Source organism: Prinia subflava, chromosome 2 (genome assembly GCF_021018805.1).
Source record: "Prinia subflava isolate CZ2003 ecotype Zambia chromosome 2, Cam_Psub_1.2, whole genome shotgun sequence".
Taxonomy (NCBI): domain Eukaryota; kingdom Metazoa; phylum Chordata; class Aves; order Passeriformes; family Cisticolidae; genus Prinia; species Prinia subflava.
This window is the reverse complement of record NC_086248.1, coordinates 92,773,239-92,796,790: the sequence shown is the minus strand read 5'-3', so window position 1 is coordinate 92,796,790 and position 23,552 is coordinate 92,773,239. Positions and strand designations below refer to the sequence as shown.

The window sequence follows — 23,552 nt, the reverse complement described above, 5'->3', positions numbered from 1 at the left end:
TCGGACTCTGAATGTGGGCTGTGAATGTCATCTATTAAGGTTTAGGTCCATCTTCTCTCAGGCTCCCTTTCCATGTAGCTTTGGGTGCTCAGATCTTTCAAAGGTGTAATCTTTCCCTGTCTTGAAGGAAGGAAATGGTAATTCCTTGAAGCTCCCATCGGAAAATGAAGAAATCATCAAGAGAAGGGAAAAATGTCAATAAGACACTTCAAGTAGCACATTTCCAGGCAATCATGCTACTTTTAGTGTGTTAAAGTCAGCTGGCCTTTGGACAAATGCCTCGTCATAACACCACCCGAGGTGTGTGATAATCGCCAAGAAATGCTCTACCTGTCATGTCTTATTGCTTAAATATTTATGCTTATGACATTTGATTCCTACACTCTATATGTCATCAGAATGTTTCACTCACAGTAGATATGTCATCACCCACCAGGAACAGCTGACACTAAGGATTAGAACACTTTCAAATTAAAAATCCCTAAACAAAGAAATGACATGCTAGTAATTGTCTGGGGTAGTATAAATCAAATATATGATGATATGAACTAATAGATTTATTACATTAAGCTGACCCAGCCATTTAGTTTGATGATTCCTGTGCCTTGCTTAACTCTGTGAGGAAAGCAGAGAAAGAATAGGACTTGTGTTAATGGTACTTCTTATTTTGATGAAGGTCATGTTGTATTTCCTCTTGGTACCACCCTGAGGAGTCAATAGGGAAGAGTACAAATTCTGTGGCAGAAATTGCTAGAGAGAACTAAGTGTGCAGAATGAAATCCTCCTGCCAAGCACTTTCTGTCTTGAAAGATTGTTTTAAAATGTTCCTGGCGTTTCCAGTACAATGTTGGGTGACCCTCAGTAGGAGATTGCTGTCAAATAAACAATAGATTTCCAGCTACTCCATACAGGACAAACCCCAAACTTCTGGATAGAGGGGCTGTTGCTCCCACCCTAGCCCACGTTTCCCTGCTCTGGGTCAGGAGGAAGAGATGACCAACCTCTGAGCCTCCAGCTGTGCCCAGGGCAGCAGTGCTGCCTCCAGGGGTGTCTGGAAACCCTCAGCTGGGCAGGGATGCAGGGATGCAGCAGAGGTGCTCAGCCTCCAGCACTGCTCTAGCAGCTGCTCTTGGTCTCTGCTGAGGCAACCACGGGTGCAGCCATTCCACAACTTAGGTATGGAGCCATGGGCTGCCAGCTGGATCACCCTAGTGCCAGATGTTTTTAATTGGATAAAAAAGCTGAAATGCTGATATTTTCTAATGAGCCACTATATATGAATGCTGCTGCCCTTCACTGAGTAGAATCAAAGCTGGTCAGTTCTGTGTTTGAAGGCAGGGCTACATCTGCTGGCATCAGGAGCCTCCCTTTAGACCAATCACTCACAGAAAGTAAGGTCTCACCTCTCTCATTAGTCACCAGGGTGTGCACTATAATCACAGCAACTATTTTTTGGCTGTATCCAGACATGCTTATTTAAGGCCCTTTTCCCTCTAGCATCCACCAGTATTGAACCTAAACAAGGACATGGACACAAGAGGGACAAGAGTGTAAGGTCATGCCACATGTGAAAACACACAAATTGAAATAGATATGTGACTGAGGTGGACTGAAGATGCATAATTTCCATCTTAACAGTTCCTCTGTCATTTCTAGTCCTGTTAAAATAAACATTATTAATCAAAACATTAGTTGGTATTAAAAGATAAAACCAAATAAGTCTAATATTTTGATGCTTGAAGAATGTTATCAACTAATGGCTATAGACCCACCTTTAACATGCCTGAAGCAAAATTTTCCCCTCAGAGCTGTGTGGCAGAATGTGCCCTGAGACAGTGTGCTCTGACTACACATGTATAATGCCCTTTGATATTCATGGGGGAATCCAGAACACTGGATTTGCTCTATGGCCCTAAGTGAAGGATCCTTCCTTTTGTGTCAGAGCCGCATGTATCAGCGCTTTCACTCATGGATTCTGTACATCTCCCTCAAACCAGCCCAAATAAAGCCAGCCCCACGTGGTCTGTGCTGGCACTGGCTCAGCAGGGTGGCATTGAGCAGCTATATATATCTGGCACAATGTGGCTTGCACGCCGCGTGTGCATTTGAACGTGCGCGGCCCCGAGAGGCCCTGCACACCGCAGAACCCCGGCGACAGCAGGAGCTGCTGCCTTCCGTACCTGCTGCTGTGCACGCACCCCTCCCGCTCATAAAGTTGTCAAATGGGGTGCCCTTCTCTCTAATGAAGGGGTTATCTGAGGGGAGGGAGGGGACGTTGTTTTGGCTGGAATTTCACAAGGCACAGGTGGTACAACCAGCTGCAAGATCTTTAGTTCTTGTTGGCTGTACACCAGCTCTTGGTCTTTTCATAGTTCTTTCACTGGTGGTGAAGGAGGAGGAGTGGCAGGAAGGGACAGTGGGCCCTTGATGATGTTGTTCAGCATCAGCAGCTGTCTCAGGTTGGCATTAGGCTCTGGAACAGTTCCTCAGGAGGTGTTTATGCTGAACCGTTCCCTGGTGACACTGGACGCGATAGCAGAAATGGTAATGCAGAAAAATGCTTACTGAAAAGAATCCGTGCAAAAGTCTGTCCCATCTCTGAATTTCCCCGGGCAAAACCATCTTTTACTTTGTAAGCTGCCTGGGATGGTATGACAAACAAGGTATTTCTCCATAGAAAAGGATAGATTTTTCCACTATTGTCTCCCCTGAATGATACAGCATAAACTGTGGAAATGGATGCAGCCCCCAAGCATATGCCTCTAATTAACCAGTTATTTCTGAGGCTGCTGAGAGTGGAAATTACTGGAGATAAGGAGCCAGATCTCGGGTTTACACAAGATGGCACGTTCCTGAGAGAAGAGAGACAAAACCCAAATAGTGTCAGGATGTGGAATTAGAAAGAATGCAAGCTCACAAGAAGGGAGAACAGTTTAAAGAAAAGAAATGGGTTAGGGAAGAGCTAAGAGGAAGCTGGCAGTTGCTTCTGCAGAAAGCTGAGGGTTTCCTAAGTGGTACAAGAATTTTATAGGGAGATAAGACTAAAAACTTGAACGTAAACAACACAGGGACTATTTTTCTCAGACTTCTATATTCTACCCTTCTTCATGTCTCAAATGCCTGTGGAGATCACAGGAGCTTAACTTTGATGGCAGAATATCTTGAGAAGCTGTTTATATTGGAAGCCCTGTTTGATTTCTCCCTCTGTTAGTGTGTATATGTGCATGTTCTCTGAGGGCTCATTGAAAAGTTCCTTTGAACTTTCATAACACTTTTTGACCATAGAAGTATGAAATGTAAGGGACCTCCTGGAGGTCATCTTGTTCAGCCTCCGGCTCAGTGCACAGACATTGCTAACTGGCCAGATAATGTCACATCTGGTTTTCTGGGTTTTTTTCTTGACAAGTCTTGAAAGCCTCCATGGACTGAGATACCAGCTCTTGGGTAGCTTGTTCCTGCTCTAGGAGCTTACTCCTCTAGTGAGTAAGTGTTCCTTATTGTTTATCCTGAATCTTCTGAGCCACAGCTTGTGGTTATGTTGCCTGGAATCGAAAGAAAAACTTTCCAAACAGCATTAAAGTGGTTGGTATGAAGGGCAGTTCTTTAATGAATTTCAGGTGCACAAAATATAGCTATGTGCACCAGTGGCATCAGATTATCACCGTTTTATAAGTTTAATTAATTAGTGTATCTAGCAAGTACATCTAATAGGAGACCAGTTGTGCTGGGAACCCACCTGGGACCTGCCCTATTGGAGAGACTCCAAGGGGTTCTTTGCCCTATATTTTGTTGTGTCTCCCAAATGCTGGTGTAAAACAAGATGTCCTTGTTAGAAATTCTTTTCTTGGAAATAAGACTAAATAGAATTTCAAGAATGTGACATAATGTGTTAGAAAGGGTACTCTACTGTTCTAAAGTGTAAGTAAATGCCAGAAACTATACATCTGTATGTTAAAATCTACAAAGCTACAAATATATAAAAATATATATAAAAAGCAAAAAATCTTTAGGCATCAGTTCTTGCTCCTTGTTTTACTGTCTGTTGCTCCCAAGATGAGCAACTCAGTTGTCCTTGTGCCTACCCTTCAAACACTGACTTTGTGACTACCCTTCAAATATTGGCTAGAGACCTTCCTTCCCAGCCTCCTCTTCATCTTCTTAAATAAGACCAGTTTCTTCAACCTTTCTTCAGCACTCCTGTGCTGATGATCCTGGTCTCCTTCTACTGGGACCTTTCCAGTTTCTCAATATCCTCTTTGACTTCCAGAGCTGAGAGTAGTGATATTAAATAGATGGGCCTAAATAGAAGGGGATGAAAACTTCCCTTGGTCTGCTGATTGTGCTCTTAACTTGTGCTCATAGCTTGGGTATGGGCTTTGCTTCATGTTTCCGTGGAAGAGGGTAACTCCTAAAAATAAAATGTTTAGACCGGTGGTATTTGGCCTTCTTCTCATGGCCATGCTGTAGAAGACTCCCAGCAGTGAGACACAGAACTAACAAGGAAGAGATTTGGGGAAAGCAGTTTAGAATATTTTACACTGACTTTCTGAAATGGGGACATGCTTGTGTATCATGAGGGAGCAAAATGCAAGTGACTGCAAACAAAGTGAAACCTGCTGAAGCCACCTCAACACTTCAGAAAATGTCGCCCCGGGTTCGCCTCAGTCAGCTGTCTTTTTTCTGCTCTCGTGTGCATAGTGTATTGTGGAAAGCCAGATAAGAGCATTTATTCAAATCCAGCAAAAATAAAGCTCCTCTTTCTCTGCTAAAACAGGTTTAGATTTGTATCCTGCAAACTGATACAAAAAGCCTTGCTTCTCCACACAAGAAAAGCCCATCTCTGGGAACACTGAATATACAGAACGTGTGAATAAAAAGAGGGGATGTAACATTTGTGAGATGCTTGTGACAGCCACTCGGCAAATGAAACACATGTATTATGACAAAATCACAAACTGCTGGCTTGGCAGATTCCCTGGGAACGGGCGGGGAAGGTGATAGCTGCTCGAAAGTCAGAGAAAGGATCAATATTGAATAAATCAAAACAAATATGTGATAGGTTCTGAGAATGATATAAAAATTAAATACCAGTGAGTTTGAGGCACGAAAACATCCAATTACTGGGCTAGTGCTGCAGTCACTGTCATACTGAGAAAAGGGGGAGGGCAGAATGAAATTACTGAGGGGGTAATGTTGCTGTAGGAAACGAAAAAAGATGAGAGACTCCAAATATTTCAGAGGGCAAAGAGTATAGAAAAAGCTTTATTTGTCTACTTCTTACTAGTTTTTATAAGGTGTTCCAATACAGACTTAACAGGATTGGTGACCAGGAAGGACACCTCTCTAATGCTATTGGTTAAACTAGAGAAACAGCTAAAATGTCTTCTTTGAGAACTAGAAAGCAAAAAAACACCACCTGGAGAAAGATTGTTTTGAGAAAAGATAGTTTTTTGCCAAGATTGTTTTGAGAAGAAGCTTTCTTGAGAAATTTTCCCTTGGGAAAAAAGTTAGCAGCTGCTAGCAGGCTAAAATCTCTCAGACCCAGAAATATCAGGCCCACAGGGGTAATAGCTGGAAATAGTTTTGATGTTTACACACAGAGCTCCTCTCAATACACTTAGCACAGGAAGACACTTCCTACTGCTGTTATTTTATGGATAGAGAAGTTGAGACATGGGCCACAGTTCTCTTATTTGTCCTGGTTCACCATTGGAGTCCACTGCCTGTTCCCCTTCCCTCTGCTATCCATGCCTCTCCCAGGATTTCACCGTGTTCAGCTAAAGCCTGGATTTGCCCAGTAGAGGAAATGGCCACTTAGTCATAGAGGGACCCGCTTCTTTGTGGAGAAAATCTGCAAACCTAACACAAGAGGAGAAAGGCCTCCGATATACTGGTGGAACATTGGGATTTTCCTGCTTAGAAACCCTTTCCATTTACAAAACTTCTCTTTACCGTGCATCTTTCTCCCAAATCTGCCTGCTTGTATAATTTTATGCATTCTCAGGTGTTGTCCTCATCTTTTAAATGTTGTTTACCTTTCACTTTACATTAAAGCACCAAAATGGAAGAAGCCATTACCACAAGCTTAGTGCTGTGTGGTCTTTGTGCTGCTATCCACCTGGAGAGAATTTCACTCTAGGAAGTTTTCCACTGGAGACAGGCTAAGATTCCAGCGATTAATTTCCAGGAGAAAACAGCATCTTCTTTCTTTGTTCTGAAGTCAGTTCAAGACACTGAATACAATACCTGTGTCAGTATTTGTTAGTATTTCTTATTTGTCTCATAACTGTGCTTAGTGAGCTGGTTGCCCTATAACCCCAGACAAAGGGAGCCCCACTGCTCTGGGGAGTTTCAAATTGCAACCCCATGCCTACATCTCCTGCCACCTTTCAATGCTGTGACTTACATATGTGCAATATGTCTTCATAAGACTGAGATTTAAGAAAATATTATCTGTTCTAAGGAAACAAAACCCGTGTCTTTCCAAACTTTCTTCACTGATATTTTTCTTCCTCTTCATTTTATGTCTCAGAAACCCAACACGCTGAGTGGTGCACGTTGATTTATATTCCTTTAATGCAAGAATATCAGGGAACCTAGCAGAATGTATGGATTTTCTTTTATCCTTAACTGAGCACATAACATGTTAGCAAAATGAATATATACTGTCTCTAGCTTACTGGATTTCCCTCATATTTTTCACATAACTTTACCTTGCTCTTTCTGTATTTCATTGAAGTAACAGCTCACCTTAGTTTATTTGTAAGGCCATCCATGCTATCATATTACTGCAGATTCTATGGATAAAGATGAGGAGAAAGTGGAGGAATTGAAGGAATGGATGCAAGAGTAATGTTTATGAAGCACACAGATAACTTTCAGTGGAAGATGCTGTGAAAGTGCAAAGCTCTATTATTATTGCTATTATTACTTTATTATAGGTGGTTACCACACAGATCTCTGACTGGATGAATTAAACTCAAATAAAAGCAAGGACTGATTTCAGCTATTCCTTACTTAATCCTATAAACAGTCAATTGATATCTTAATATATATTGCTGCTGCTTCTGGCCAGGAAGTTATGGGAGGAGATAAGGTATTATTGGTTTTATCTGCTGTGTGCCTTACATAGAGGGCAAATCCAGTTTTTCTTTTTTGTGGAAATATCTTGACATTTAGCTGGGGTCCTCTGATCTTGAAGCTTGAATTTTGTGGTGGAATGCCTCAATACATTAAAATTTGGGGCTTGGATACAGAATAAAATTGGCATTCTGACTTAACACTAAATAGGCAGGGAATCACCCTTTGTTTTCAAGTGGAATCTACCTAAGAATTTTTCCAGGTGGGGAAAACAGTGTATGACTAATACAGACCTTGTTTTCTATGCTGAAGTGGTGTGTGGGGTAGTTCTGATTAGTGCAGATCCTGGAGGAGGTACCTGAGCAATGGCTTATAAAGATAAACTGGTGCTACTGTGCACAGACTGAAACCTCACCTGATGTAAGCTGATGTAACACTACTAATGTCAAAGTCTCTTTTGCTGACCTTGGTCTCTCAGTCCAGGAGACCAAAAATATCACAAGCCATACCCCAACCTGCCCAGCGAGATGAACTCCCCAGCTTTGCCAGCTCTGCAGGCCACATCGGCTGATTTAAAAGTACTACAAGATTCGTGGGTACCTTCCAAGCAATATGAACATATTCTCCAATTTGTCTTTCTCCAGGCAGCTGGAGTGTGGCATTACCAGTTTTTAGCCTCTCTAGAGCTGGTAACAATGGCTCACCCAGGGACTCCCCATTTCTTTACTTGCAGAAAGCATCTAGGTTTGTAAACGTCTACAAGTGCACTCCTCCTCAATGCAAACTTTTGACCTTAGGGCTGTTTCTCCACTTTAAGTGTACTTCTGCACTGGTGTAAATCTGATTTTAGTCTGGATTCATGTGCTTATGCTTCTCAGGGGTGGAGGGTTACACCCACAGAGGAAAGCAGTCAGGAACATCTCAGTACAGCCTTCTCCAGCATAACAAAACCAAGCAGGTGTTAAATAGCAAAAGACTTGATCAATAAAAGGACAAATATTCTTCAGAATTCTTTTTAAAGTTGGAAAATTAATTTTAATTAATTCAAAGTGGAGGAGGCACCCCTCTGCTCCATTGCCATGCAGAGAACATTAGGGGCTGCAGCTCTGCAGTCCTGTACTCTGCTGTGCCCATTGTGGGGTCATGTAGGTTTTGGGGATGTTGAAGAGGGATTGGCCCCTTCTTCGTGGTTCTGTTTATAAGGTCCTGTAGGGTCTCCAGAGGTTGGCCCCAAAGGCTGGGAAGAGGAGACATGGGTTTGCTCCTGTGCTCCACAGGAGTTGCTCTAGCTGAGTCAACTAATTTTATGTTTTCTTGCTGGATTCAGCAACTTATAGACATTTATTAGCATGTTAAGGCCTTTATGATGCAGAACCTAAGCCTGGAATGGGGTCAGCAGGTACCCCTGGATACCAACAGCCTGGCTCAGATAATGTTGTACCAGATAAGAGCACTGCCCTCTTCTCTTCCTGAGCCCTCTACGTGTCACTTATTTTTTGGGGTGTACAAAAAAATATCTTTCACATCTCTTTCAAAACAAACCCATTTGAATCAGGCTATTGAAGCAACAAAATCCCAACTAGGAGCAACAAGGGGAAAAAAACAGCACACAAGCCACCACCATCCCCCACTTCCCAACCATCATCTTTTGCCATGAACTGAAAACCAGCAGCTTCACTTGATTTCATTTTTGGTAATAACAACAACAGAAATTTGCATCTGGGCTGACAATGTGGATAGTGAGTGCTAGCCCAGTGCGATTTGAAATTGGCAAGTTATAGCAACCCTCTGGAAAACCAGGATTTACAAGGGAAATGCTGACAAACACTTAACTACAGTGGCACTTGCTCTATACTATATAACACATAAAACAGTGAAATGGAACATAAGTCTCTTCTAATTATTGAAAATATTTTGGGGCTGCCTTGTGCTAAAACACTAATTTTCATCTTGCCTTTCAGATAATTTTTTTTCTCTCTCAAAGCAAATTTTGTTCTAAGCCACCTATCTTTAAAAAAATGCTGCTGATCACCATTAAAAGAGCAGCATTCTGCATGTGATTTTTGGAAGGCTGTGTATAATAAGAAGAATTTTAAGGCTGTGTGGACTTGCATGACACCATATTATTGCATGAGCACAAAACCAATACTGAATGGTAATAACCATTTGTCAGGGGCGGCATGGAGGATTATATTATAACCCTTTGTGTGTGTGTGTGTTTGTGTCTATCCTATATGAAGCAATCAGACGCCTTCCAATTTCCAAACACCTGATAATGCTAAAGTTTATTTTATCACAGCCAAGGTTATATTTTCTTTCACTTCATAGTGACCCTAGGAAGAAGAGGAATAATGGATCGGGAACCTATTATGGCTATTCTGTGTTAAACAGCCAAGTAAAGGGCAAATATAGTTCTGTAGTGGAATCAATCACTGAACCCATCAGTGAGAATGACCCTCCTGGCCCCCACCTTATTCCCCGTGCCTAAGAATTTGCCATATTCAATCTTTAGGCTCTGAACCCAAATGCCCTTTGAAAGTGAATTTATGATCACTTCATCACACTGTCTATTAGCTCACTTTCTAACAAATAGGATTGAGAAATATATGGCAGGAACTGCAACGGCACATTTCCAACTAATGGTTAAAATGTCAGGGCAATAATGTACAAGTGCATCTGCCCTCAAACACAAAATCAAACGCAGCTTTACAAGGGCTGTCGCCATTCCACTTTAGTTAAAGACTTGCAAGCTTCCTTCTTCCCTTTTGCAGGGCTGCAGTTTGGAAGCTGCTGCATCTCATCAGGGCTCGGTTTGCCAGTGCTGTACTGTACTTCATTAGGCAGCTCTATTTAATGGTTTCAACAAAAGCCATCATTTTAGCCCAACTGCCTTGACTAAATTAAAATTTCCAATCTCTGTTTTAGTGTTCTGCAACTGATGTATACATAAGCAAAACTGGTCAACATCTGCCAGGGGGTTGGCCAAAAGTTCTGTAAAGATGTACTTCACATTTCTGAAGCATGTGCAAAGTAACAACGTACTTATCCTCCTGAGGGCTCTCATGATTTTACTTCACCATTTGTTCAGACACACTTTAGCAGCATATAAGCCATACAGTTGATTCTCCCCTTGGTTGCAGTTTTATCTGTAGTGTCATTTTGAGTAATTGGGGTATGGTAGCTGATCAACTTTCAGGTTTCTCATTGGCAGAAAGGGACTGTATTGGCACCAAGAAAGAATATGATGGGTCCTCTCGGTGCCTGAGCAAGTGTCCCTCTTTTGCACTTGGCTACCCAAGGCCATTAGAAAATAAGCTTAATAAAGCAACTCAGTGTATACATCTTAACTATTCCCAGCCAAGGGGATGCAGCTATAGAAGAAATATTTTAAACCAATATGAAAGATGGTAAATGTACATATTTAGTCAGTGATCTGTGAAAGTTTTTGAATTAGTTTTTAAAGCTTTGTTAAGACCAGAACGCACAGATGTTGAAAACAAGTTCAGATGTAGCGACAGATGGTATTTGATTATGAAGCAGACTGTTCATATAATACAAAGATGCTGCTTCTGCCATACACAAGTAACTGCAGAGAGTGCAGTAGAAATTTTGGAAGGCAGAGCAGTTCAAGAGGTTCTTTGTGCGGCAATAACTTTCACGTTTTTCCAGCAGTGCTCGAATTGGGATAATTTTCTTTCTTTTACAGTCAACACCCTCACCCCCCTTCCCCCACTCGCCATTTTCTCCCCTGTTGTACAGCTCCCTTGCACTTTTTTGATCCTCTTTTCAGGTCATTTGAAATCAGATTAAGGATAACTACACTTTATTTATATTTCTGGAATAGCAAAGTTCCTTAGGGTTAATAATAACAGTAATAGTTGTTATATATTCCTGATATTATCTCTATTAAAAGAGTTTATATCTATATAAAAATGTTTTGGACAAACCTTGAATTTTGCAAGTGATGTAGCACAGGATCACTGAGCTGCTGTCTTTTGCTGGGGACAACAATGCCTGTTTGCTGGGGCTGCTGCCACGTTCACCTTGTCAAAACCACCGTCACCCCCGTTCACTTCCCTCCTCCAGAGAGATGTGAGAAGGGTACTGAAATCCTGAAATACACGGAGGGAGCTCCGTGAAGGGCAGGGGTGCCTGACACTGCGCACCAGCTTCACCCCACCGCTGCCGTGGAGGCTCCAGACCCCTCCTGCCACTGCTGCCCTCCGGCACCCCTGGGTGCCTTTTGGCCGCCGGCTTTGGGCCCCTCTACCCTGAGCAGGGAGCAGTTCTGTGGCCTCAGGCAGCGCCCATCTGCCCGGCCTTTGCACAGGGTCACTCTCTGGCAGAGCTGGGTTTCCCCCTTGCCCCACCGCAGCACACCTTGACCTTTTCTTTCCCTGCCATCGCCAGGTCAGCCACCCTGCCCTGCCACCAGCAGCCAGCTGTGGCCCTGGTTAAAGGCTGCGGAACACTCTGGAAATTTCGGGAAGGGCAGGAACACGGTTTAAGCAGCATGCTTTTCCTGATGGGAGGGAGAAACCTGACTCACTGGCAGGGGGATATCCTCGCCATGGATGGACTCCTCCAATTCCTCCGTGGTTCCCCCCCAGGTTCTGGGACAGACAATGGCCGGGTAAACAGTATTTTAACATATTGGCTCCGGCCGCTAGCAAAGATGCAAAAGGATGCCAGGAAGCAAGGTTTCAGCTAGGAGATGGAGCTGGCAGGGCAGCAGCGTGTGGATTGTGCAATGTAGCCCGGGGTCTTTGGGGGGGCCGTGCAGGACCCCCGTGCGCGGGCTGTTAACGAGTAACCGCGCGTTAATGAGTAACGCGTGGGGCCAGCAGCGCCGCCCGGGCTGAGGAAGCGGGAGCTGTTCCCAGCTCTGCAGTGGGCACGAGGGAGGTCCTGGGGAGATGGTGCCACCATCCCGCATCTCCATTTCACTCCCTACGAAATGGGGACACTGAGCAGGAATAGATTTGAGCGCAGCCTTTTGAAAGTGCTCGAGATTTTTCCCTGTGGCGCTCAGCGAGTGGTGGAGCTCCCCCCGCCTGAGTTCCAGGTTTCTCCCAAAGCTGGGAAGTCACACTGCATATGTCCGTGTAAGAAAGCAGTGAAGCTCATTTTATATTGCACTGCTTCCAAACATTTTATCAGGAAAGATTTGAAATACACCCCTTGACCCGAGTGTCCTTATGCTTCCAGACTGTTTGCAGTGTGAGACAAGCTCTGGTTTTCAGATAAGCCTTTGAAGCTGTTTAAACCTCTGCCTCGTGTGTTGTTCAAGATCCAACCCTGCCTGTCCTGTGGCTTTCTTAAATATGCCAGCAACTACTGCCATGCATGAGGGGCAGGTGAACCCCCAGTCTGAATGGCCACACTTCAGCCCGAGTCAGGCAGCCATGCAGTCCCTGGGGTGGGTGTGCTGTCAGAGCCTGGTGTGGATTACTGAGAAATTGTAAAAATAATATTAAAAAAACCCCTAAAGTGCCTCCACTTCAGAGAAATCTGGCCTTATGGTTTTTACTGGAGCATCATCTCTTCCTTTAAAAGCTCTGACCAAATTATTGAGCTGATAAACGATTTCCCTTGGTTTTACATGTGCTGGCATGAATTATCCTTGAGTGCTGCATATTAGGGTTGTTTTGTACTAAAAGGTGTTAAACACTTGTAATAAATATTTTTCCTTATTTCCCCTAGGACACTGTTCCATCTCTGGTTGGTGAAGCATAAAAAAGAGCTGTCATGCCCAGTTTTAATAGGCAATAGGATTTCAAGCCCCCAGAGTTGTTTCACAGTCTGGCAGTGGCCATAATGAAACTGGCCACTGTTGCCACAAGACTTTTTCCTCTCATGCGTTCTCCCCTGTTACCTCCCACAGCTGCTTGACTGGCAGGTCTCTTGCAAACCACAAACATATTTACATTGGAGCCAGCAGTATTTCTTTAGCTATCTGTGCCATCTTTCTGGGATTTTATTTTCCTTTGCCTAGATGGAGACTCAACCTTAAGCCTAATTTCAAAGAATAAAATTAAACTGTGCATGCAATTAACTGCATTTGGGTATGACAGCAGTTCATTTTCATGTGTTTTGTTGTGAAGCGAATAGCTTGTCTGTTTGTTTGTTTGTTTGGTTGGTTTTTCACACTGATTCCCAAATAAATGGGAAAGTACTACTATTCATTTGCCCTGGATTTATTCACGAAAATGCAATTGCTGCCCCTCAGGCTCTGGGCAGAGTGAGGTGGGGGGGGGTCCTTTCTCTGAAGGAGACTCAGTGTCTCACTCTGCTCTGCAGCTCTGGAAAGAATCAGCCTACCCAAAGCCAATAAGCATTCATTTGGGCATCTAAAATTTTTTAATATTTAAATAAAAGACACCTCTTTCATCTCTTTGAGGTGCAGGCATGGTTCTGGTCCTAATAAACAAAAATGGCTATTGTAGCAATTGATGGATTTTCTGCACCCACCAATCTATCAAGCTTTAATAGGCAGCTTCTCCAAATGCCCCTGCCCACTGAAAAGCTGGGAGAACAGGCAGGCCCTGCAATGTGCCCAGAGGGTCAAACTCTTGGACCAGGCAGGGAAACAACCCCCAGCCCTTTTTATCAAGCTCTGCCTTCACCCTGGGAGCCCTCCATCCTCATTCAACAACAGAATTTAGCAAAGATTTAATTTTGCAGATCGTGTTCTTGAAACAAGCACAGTGCCATATTTTAAAAGTCACTGAGATGAGTTTGGGGAGGCACTGGCACCCATTGCAAACAGTGAGGGACGCGTTTGTGTTATTTCCCAAACGCGGTCAGTCGTATGCTGCCACTCTCCCTCCTAACAAAGAGGGAAGACTGGATCAGAAGGGATCATCTCCATAGAAATTGTGTTGGCACAACCTAGACTGGGCATAAATAAGGGTACAGACCAAGAAAACAAGAGCAATTAACCCTTTCAGGCTCTCAAATGGCAAAATGCACTCTTCCACATTCAGCTGCTCCGTAATGTGAGGTGTAAAAGACCCCAGTTGCTAGAGATGATCTCAGTGACATAAAACTGTTCAATTATTTGCCTTGTTTAGGGATATTCATGTCTTCCTTAGAATTTTGAAGCTAGAACATAGTATCTTTCTTATTGTAAAAATTCCAGGTATTAGGGGAACTGAGGATTTCCAAGCACAGATGGCCAGATCTGCAGAACTTGGATCATTTCAGGGTGCTTGAAGCCTGGGAAAGTTGATTTGGCCCTCTGCAATGACAGGGACTACTTGCCAAGTTCCAGTCTAGCTCTGAACTCCTGCAGTACTCTGAGATGCCAATAACTAGGATTTCTTATTTAGAGATCTGTGTGCTTTCCACTGCAGGGTAAAATGGCAAATAGTGTCCCGCAGTTCACAGAACCAGTACATTGGAGAGAAAAACTGATAGAGGCACAGAGTGAGCTGGCAATTACCCACACAGCTCACATCCTTTGGTCCATTACCTGGGTACCTGAGGATGATCTCCCTCTCCCTCACCTAGTTACGTCTTGATAACTAAGACAAAAATTATTTTAGTATGCTGGTTTAGTAATGTGGATAGATGTAACTAGGAGAGGCAATTTGTTTTCAGGAAAACCAGAGAAGATCTCACATTTAAATGATTGTTAGATCTCATGTTTAAATGATTGTTAGTTATGTAGATGTAACTTCCTGACCTTCCACAGACCTCCTTTACACCTCGTGTTGAGGTGGCCCAACAAATGCATCTCCAGTTGTATAAAAATACACAGAGTTGTAACTGCTGTTGCAGATACGAAGTATTTATTTGGTTGTTACAATGAAGCTAGAGCTGGATCCAAGCTCCAGCTCATCTCTGAGTGTCCTGAGGCTGAATCAGGGAAGATACTTAAAATAAATGACCTCAGATCAAAATATATTATTAACATGCTTCTCCTTCAAAATCAGAAGAGTCTTGCAGGATTTTGTGGTCTAAATAAGCTACAGTCTTACTGCCATCTGCACCAATTCTAAGCCAAAAAGAGAACTTTCATGTCTGAAACACAGACAATCATGTAAATCAAAGGTCCACTCAACCCCAAAATTTTAAGATACATATGAAACAGCAGACACAGAAAAAAACAAAAGAAAAACCACGAACAAATACATTTTGAGGAACTGTGTAGGTACAGAGTAGTTATATGTAATGCTGATGAATACACAGCTTGAGACAGAAGAGATGCACGAGTGATGGATTGTAACAAAAAGAACAGTGGATAGTATCTGGTCACTAGCACTGACAAGGCCAAACTGGTAACAAATGTGAACCAAATCTGAACCACCCCAGCTCCACAAGCACCACCCCTGCCTTCACCCAGCCTGAGGAACTCCCTGTTGCAGGACACCGGCATGGCAGGTACACCCAGCACATGATTTAACAGTATAAACAGAAGCACCTTCTAGCTCACATTGGCTGCATTTAATTTAAAGGGCTGTCTGTGCCTCAGACATAACAGGTCTCTTCCAGGGAGTTATTCCTTGTCAGATAGACTATTGCAAAATAACATTCATTATCTTAACCGGCGCTGTGCTGGAGGTAGGGCACCGAGGCCATAAATCATTATATCCATTTTGCAAGAGGGCTGGGAGTTTCATTAATAAATAATTTGAACTAAGGGGAAAAGAAAACCTTCAGAGGACTGCAGTGTTAGGCACAGCCTGGCCACAGCCGAGCGGTTCAAGAGCTCACCTCTTGACATGGGGCAACATAAACTTTTGGAAATAAATGTAAACAATGGCAATGAGCTTGTAATTTATATTTTATTTTGCACAAGCTTGCATATATACTGCACATACATTCAGTTTAGAGAAGATGGAAGGCACACAAGGCAATTGAACTACTGTATCCTTTAAGTGGTACAAAGCAAAAAGGTAAAAGTCTGGAGAGTATACAAAAGCTTTAAACACACAAAATAAAATCCACCCCCCCCCCAAACATTTTTCCTGTGTTTATCTTAAATTTAGTAGCTGCCAAGCTAGATTTGTAACTTTTTTTCAATCAATTGTCTACTGCACCTTTTTTTTCCAAACGGACAGGGGAGTCTTATTGTTTTATCTTGTCATCAATTAATATTACAGTACATCCTTGGTAATACAAAATTGTACACCTTCATCAAATAAATTAGGATAAATTAAACCAATAAATTATGCAAAGTCTTCAGAACAATAGACAACAACAAAAAAATCCACAGTTGAAATTGCCTCTAGCTAAAAAATAAAATAAAAAAAATCAAAAATTGACTTTATCAGTTCAGTTATTGTACTATCTTCAAATTAAAGGGTCTTTATTACAAAAAAAAGAGCTTAATAATGCTATTTACAACATATTGCTAAATAATATAAAGGCAGTGTTTTGTCACTTTTGTAACTATATACATATGAGTAATGGCTGGGACAATATCAGTTTAAACCTTAACCTTTGAGTCTTCTGGGCAGCATTAAAACCAACCTAAAGAGGCCTTTTTCCCCTCCTTTTTTAGTTTCTGACTCTTACATGTTATATGGTAATGAGATGGTTATTGTGTTTGTCTACTATCTTACTCGAGTGGTACAATTAATGCAGAAGGTATGGGTTTTAGAGAAAAATGTAAGCTCACTGTTTCTTCCAGATTTGTTTCTACATATCCCAGTATTTGTGCATTTGGAAGGTGGCTGCTTTGGGAGAGAGGTGAATGTGGCTCAGATGAAAAGACTGAAAAAAGTCATAGTGCCACCACCTTTCATACACTAAAAAGGATATTCCTAAGAAGATACAAAGGTTAAATACCAGTTTTCATCCCAGCTCTAAATATGAGCATTTTTAGCTTCAGTTTATAGATGGTTTACAACCAACAGTTCTACAGAAAACAAAATTGCATTTCCTTCAACAGAACATTTAAGTGCAATACAGTAACTGCTTACTCATATAAACCAGTTACATTCCTTAAGGGGAGCTTTTTGAAAACAATGCGTATTGGAATTTTCAAACACAGAGTTGGTACCAGAAGGAAACATTTGCACTATTAACACCAATGATTGCTATATAATACACATGGCAAATATAGATTTTGCTTTCACTTCTCATGTACAGTGCTCATTTTGGGGGTTTTGTAAACCACTTTCCATTTTTAATATATATATATATCTTTCTGTATATATATATATGTATAATCTTTCAATGCTGCTGGTGAAAATCCTATCTTTAAAGCCACAAAATCTTCACCTTTATTTCTTAATTAATATTAACCTGTGGAAAAAAAACATTTTTCTATTAACTGACTTCATATACATAGAAAAAATTCTGCAATTTTACAGAAACTGTATTACCCATTCCCTTGACATCTGATGAAAGAGACTTAACTTTTAAAAGTAGAGAGCTGGATTTTCAAGAATGCTTTCAACTATCTACACAGTTACTGTAGTGTTTCTTATAAATTCAACAGATGTTTTCAGAATGTAGTTATTAAAATCTTATGTCTTTATGCAAGAACAGCCGTAAGGTTGAATATTTACATTGCTTTATAAAAGTTCCCCTCGATTTTCAATGTTCACCCACATACCTGGTACAGTAACAAAGATTCTGCAAACTTAAAACACTTTAATTAAATAATACTCAGAGGCACAAAGCAAACCTCAGGAATACATGGGTGAACACGTCCTTAAATAATTACTACATTCTAACATCTTCCACGTGTTTACCATTAAATGTGAAACGTTCCCAATAAACAACCAGAGATACAGTAAGAATTAAATGTTTTGTAGTTTCAAATAGAACATTCTTTTCACAAAACATAACAAATGTCTAAAATAGGTTCTTAATCTAGATAGGAAAAAGGTAAGCTTTTCACTTCATACGCATTTTTGTGTGTGTGTGTGTGTGTTTCTGTGTAAATATACATACATATGCCCACACATGTTGTCCTGTGTGTGTGACCACATACGTATCTGTATATGCACATATGTCACGTATGAAATATTGCTTCTATACTACTTTTCATCAGGCTAAGAAAACACAAGATTTGCACCACAGTTACAAAAAATTGGCTTCTACAAGAATTTTCAAAACTCGAATGCTGCTCAAACAATTGAGAAAAAATAATTTGCGTTATCAAACTGTTCTAAAAATTCTCTTCTTCAAAAACGTATTCTCCTGCTTTGTTTTTTTTAATTTTTTTAATTTTTAAAAAGACACAAAATATGCATAGCTATCAACATTATGTCAAACAGCTGGGAAAAGAAAAAAAAAAAAGAAGTCAGTGTTTATTGCAGCTGTAGTAATTGAAAAATAAAGTTTAAAAGATGAAAATTGTAAGCCACAGAAGGCACAAGAACAATTGTACTTGTGGGGGAAAAACTGGTATTTTGAAGGATTTTTTTTATCCTTCCGCTGGTGTATTTAAGGTCTAGGCACAGACTATAACCTCAAGTTTATATGCAGAAATAAATCTGAATTAGCAGTAAATGAATGACGAGATGGGGTTTCTACATGGATTTTGAAATTCTTTTCCTATGTAAACCTTTCATTACAACAAAAGTAGCCTCCTGCCTTTTAGCCATTTTTTGTGAAATAATATTGAGATCATTTAAAAGAAACTGGATTGGATTCTACATAGAATTTAGTACAAGCTATGCCATGTATTTGTAATTCTAGGTGAATTGGGAGGCACAAAGGCAATATGGCTATAAAATGCAGAAAAATCACAACTGAAATTATCAAATTATCATTTATTCCTTTTTCAGATCAAGGAGGTTTTTATTTTGCTTTTAAGATGAAATTTCTACTCCTAATTCCTATGCCTCATTTACTATTGAGATTATACTACCCATAAATAAATAAATAAATGCAACAACATCAAGTGTTGAGTACACAATTTCACTTATTTAGATTATGTGAATCCCATTGCAGCCAAATAATAATAATAATAATAATATTAATAATAATAGAATAATAATAGAATAATAATAATAATATAAAGCAACGGTAAAATCACAGGTTGAGATGGTAGCTAGTAGTATGTCCACATAGTATAATTAAAGTATGGCTTTGCTTTCTTATGTCCAGGGTGACAATGCAAAGTAATATTTTGTATCTGATGCCAATGATGAACTTACTGTATTAAAACTTGAGCATTTTATGCCACTTCTTCCCATAAATCAAAAAAAGTGCATGAACACAATTTTCATCCTTTCTTACTCAGAATTCATTGGAGTTACATCTTTATGAAGTGTAATGTTTACCAAATCATGCACACACACAGGAAAAAAAAAAGGAAAGATGAAATAAAGAAAAGAAAATAAAATGAAACAAAATGTAAGAAAATAAAAGAAAGAAAAATAAATCCTGTCTACTGTAAGGTTACGTACAGTATTAGGTACTCTCGGGGAGTCTAAGATCAAGATTTGTTTTGCTTTTAATGCATAGTGAAAATGTTGGCACTTCATCCCATGCTATTGTCTGCATTGCCTATACTCTACAGATACTGCCAGTGCTTGAAAAGAATGACAGGGAATCGGAGGATTGTGCTGTTTAATTTGAAGTCAGCAGGTTTTTAAGGCTTTCTGCTAACAATAATTGCTTTCATACATTTCTGTCTATCAGCAGTATTTGTAAATGAAGTGAAATTGCAATGATCAGGTCAGCTCTTTAGTCACATGGGTAAACTTTCACTCTCCAAAGTCAAAATGTAATTTTAAAATACAGAAGATACCAATATCCTCAATGGCCTAAATATAATTCATGGCTAATTAGGAACTTCCTCTAGATTTAAATTGAATTATGTAGGGGAAAATACTATTGATGATAACAATAAATTCTTACTGCATCTGTACAAAAGACGACAAAGAAAATGACAAATACAGTGTGCCATAGCATATTCAACCTTCCCCCAAACTTCTGGAGATGATTTCTTTCTGAAAACATGAGAAAAGGAGAGCCATTGAAGAAAGCATGAGAACTAGCAGCTAGCTTTCTTTCTTTCTTTCTGTCACATCGTGGTGTAGCATTCAGGCAAACCCAGATCCATCAGGGACTTTACACTCTAGCTCAGGTTTTGGTCACCACTAGCTCCAGCTTCAGAAGACAAGTGCAGCCACATTGCTCAAATAGATTTTTTTTTTCTTTTTAAAGCTGCACTTACTGTAATTTTAAAAATCCAATTTGGCTATCTGAACCCTGCATAGCCAGGAGGACACTGTGATTTTTGTATAATGCTTGATTAGATTTTAATGAAAATGTAATTTTTATTCTTCTGATTAGGAAAAGACTAATTATATTTTATAGCTACAAACAAGCCTCTTTTTTTGTTGTTTTTTTTTTCTTTCCTTTGCCTCAGCACTATGAGGTGAAGACTCTTTACTACATCTAAGATCATTCAAAAAGTGCTTTTCAGGACAGATGTCAGATATGGACAGGGAACTTTGTATGCTGGAAAGGGGATCTTGTGGGGCCGGATGGACTAAGAAAAGAATAAATTTAGGGACTTATGCCACTTAAAGTAAGACCGAGACATGGCAATATACGATGCTGAAGGTTTCATTTTTACTCTATGGAGAGTGAAATGCTTCCGCTTTAGTAAGCTGACCATATTCCAAAATTAGTGTGGTTGTTACAATATTGTGGATGAATTACTGGCCTAACCCTGCAAGAACAGTATTTGATTTGTGCAAACATCCCTTGCTGCAGTTTGGAAAAACAAGAACCTGGCATGTTGTTTACTGATGCAGGGTATCTGTCATTTCTGCAAGGAAAACATGAAGCATAGGGTTTGCTAGTTTGGGTGTCACTTCTTGGAGTGAGTACCTAAAACAGATGTATTTTTTTGAAGTATGAAACAAAATCTAGTTATTGATTAAAAAGTATATAAATACAAATAAAAAAGCTCGAAGCTTATGAAGTGACTCCACAGAGTTCAGACCTTTAGCAGTATAAACATAATATAAAGTTCATTGTCTGTAGTATTGTGCCATGACATTAGTCTCACCAAGACAAAATGCCACTTTGCAGCAAGCAATAAATCTGACAAAGCATTTTTAAACATAATGCCCTAACTTGCTAAGACAGGCTTTTACACACTTCCAAACTCTTCTCCCTGAAAATTAACCCCGTTGATTCTTCAAATGTTAAGGGTCTCGGGCAAAAGTAAACCAAAGGCTGAAGTAACATAACCATCCCCTTGGAACTGAACGAAAACTTATATCCAGGAGGGATCAGTCTAATTTCATATACATATATATATGTATGCGATACACATATATATGAAATTAAAATAGAGACACACATGACTTGGGCATCAGGAGGGGACCGCTACTTTCATACATTCATAAATAGCTGCTGAACTCTCTACTCATGAAGAAGCTCTTGTAGGCAGTTTGGGGATTTGAAAATCTCAGGGACCTCACTGTCCAGCTTACAGATGACCTTGTATATGGCCTTCTTCCAGGAAGGATCAACATCTTTGCCTGCGATAATGGCATTGAAAAACTCCCGTAACGTGATCTGAGCCACTTCCAGGAATCTCTCTGGAACCTGCTGATACAAGGAGACAATGGCATTAATACAGTTTTCAATTTCAAGTCTCTGGTTCTTCAAAGGAAACTGAGCTAAGTTCTTTCTTTCAGAAAGGGGCTTACATAGCACCTGCATTTTCTAAATGTGGCAGCCCTCTATTCTCTTATGCAAAGCTGTTATATATAGTACTATAGCAATAACTTTTATAACATGTGTTAGAGATCTTTGCAAAGTCTACTGACAGAATGTAGGTAACAAAATGTTACTGTCTGAGTTGGGAGAGTAGGGGATTTATAGGATATAATTAGCAGGAGGGGAAACAAGCACAATTATCTTTAAGGAAAGAAATCTCTGCTTGATATTTTACCCGTGCATTTATGGCCATGTTCCCCTCTCCATGTGAGAACTAATTTGAAAGTTATGCATGCACAGAAAGCCCTTTGTACCTTTGTGCTTGACTTTGGTCACAACCAGTGCTGAAAGCAGTCAAAGAAATGGGGTATCTCTGAATGCTGTTTGTAGTTTAAAACCAATCGGGCAGGAAAGCCTTCGGCTAGTGGCTGCCTTCTGTGGCTGCCATGCACCAGAACCCCAAAGAACAGCTTTCTCAGGAGACACTATGGTCTTCCCTTCTTTTTCAGGAGCACACAACTACCACCCTAACCTCTTTAACGGGTGCGTTGTGCTCCAAGTGGCTTCTGAGCTGGGATGCTTTAAACTCATTTGTGGTTTCTAAATGTCACTGTCACTTCACGGGTAAGTCAAACGCCCAGCTGGAAGGAACTTGCCACTCTCAGAAGCTGCTGAACAACGGGTGAATGTTAAAAACCACAGTTACCTCCAAACTTTAGTAATTAATTCTAAGTAGTTGTCTCAGGCACCAACACCAGAACTTCACCCTTTGCCTCAAATGATTCAAGAGCAATCACTCTAATGAACTGCAGGGCAGTTGCAAGGTTGAGGTAAGCTCCATACAGGTATTATTTTCCACTTTTATCACGGAAATATGGCTTCACAGCTCTAGAACTGCTAATACACGGCCGGCCAGCAGCCAGCATGCTTATAATAGCAAGTATTCCCTCACTGCTAGTCTTTGTCCCCTCCGGCAAGAGGAGTTCTCCGACCTGCACCAGGAGCCGCTTGAACCATTCCCGTGGCAAACAGACACTTGGGCAGCTCTCACTGATTTACTGAATTCATTTCACATTGCCAGATCAAGGCCAGCCCCTTGTTCTCTACTTCAGGCTTTTCTTCTTGTCCCTTTGGAAGTCACTTTAAAAAAAAACCACTTGTCTGGAAATGCGTGTGATCAATCTGATATAACAGAGCTCTGGAGCCTCGCTCACCTGTCATTGTTAGGGAAACACCAGCAGTTTGATAGCCACGTTCTGCCATCAAATAAGCATGAGATCAGCTCCCCCTGACACCAGCTGACAAACTCTGCTTCCAGAAGCCCTAGAGAAGTCCTCTGTCTACCTCTGAGAGTGAAATCCAGCCCCCCCATGTTTTTTGGTATTTTTTGCACCCAAAAGCATACGTGGAAATTTTTCATTCAACAGGGTGAACAGAAAGACACATCTTTACAGATGGTCTCTTCGAACAATAATCAAGGGAGAAGAAATTACCTATTATTTTTCTCTTAGTCCAGCTTAAAGAAATGACTTAAAACTCCCCATAACCACTCAGCTGTTCAGGAATTTGGTAACATGTCTACAGAAAATACCATGCTTTTCTCATTCTTGCACTGCTATAAAAAGTTGACATGCTTTTCTGTTCATGACACACTGTTCATCAACCTTGGTATTGCTGGGCACTGACCAAGGGGGAAGAACATTCTAACTACATGATACTAGAAATCAGGAAAATGAGTAGATAACCAAATTTGTGGAGTAGACACTGATGTTAGTTGATGAGAGTGAAACCTTTTGATTTTGGTATCCACTCCAGAGGACCAACAC

General features: G+C 40.7%; 1 protein-coding gene and 1 long non-coding RNA gene across 5 annotated transcripts in view; one reads left to right on the top strand and one right to left on the bottom strand.

Annotated features, from left to right (window-relative positions):
* The window catches only part of LOC134547278 (uncharacterized), a 124,747-nt gene that overhangs the window by 68,892 nt on the left and 32,303 nt on the right, over positions 1 to 23,552 (top strand). The window lies entirely within an intron of this gene.
* PROX1 (prospero homeobox 1) overlaps positions 15,792 to 23,552 on the bottom strand; it is a 50,043-nt gene continuing 42,282 nt past the window's right edge. Inside the window, exon 6 of the mRNA XM_063391033.1 lies at positions 15,792 to 21,612. Within this exon, the coding sequence (XP_063247103.1) occupies positions 21,427 to 21,612 (186 nt within the window). The 3' untranslated portion in view covers positions 15,792 to 21,426. The remainder of the gene's footprint in view (positions 21,613 to 23,552) is intronic.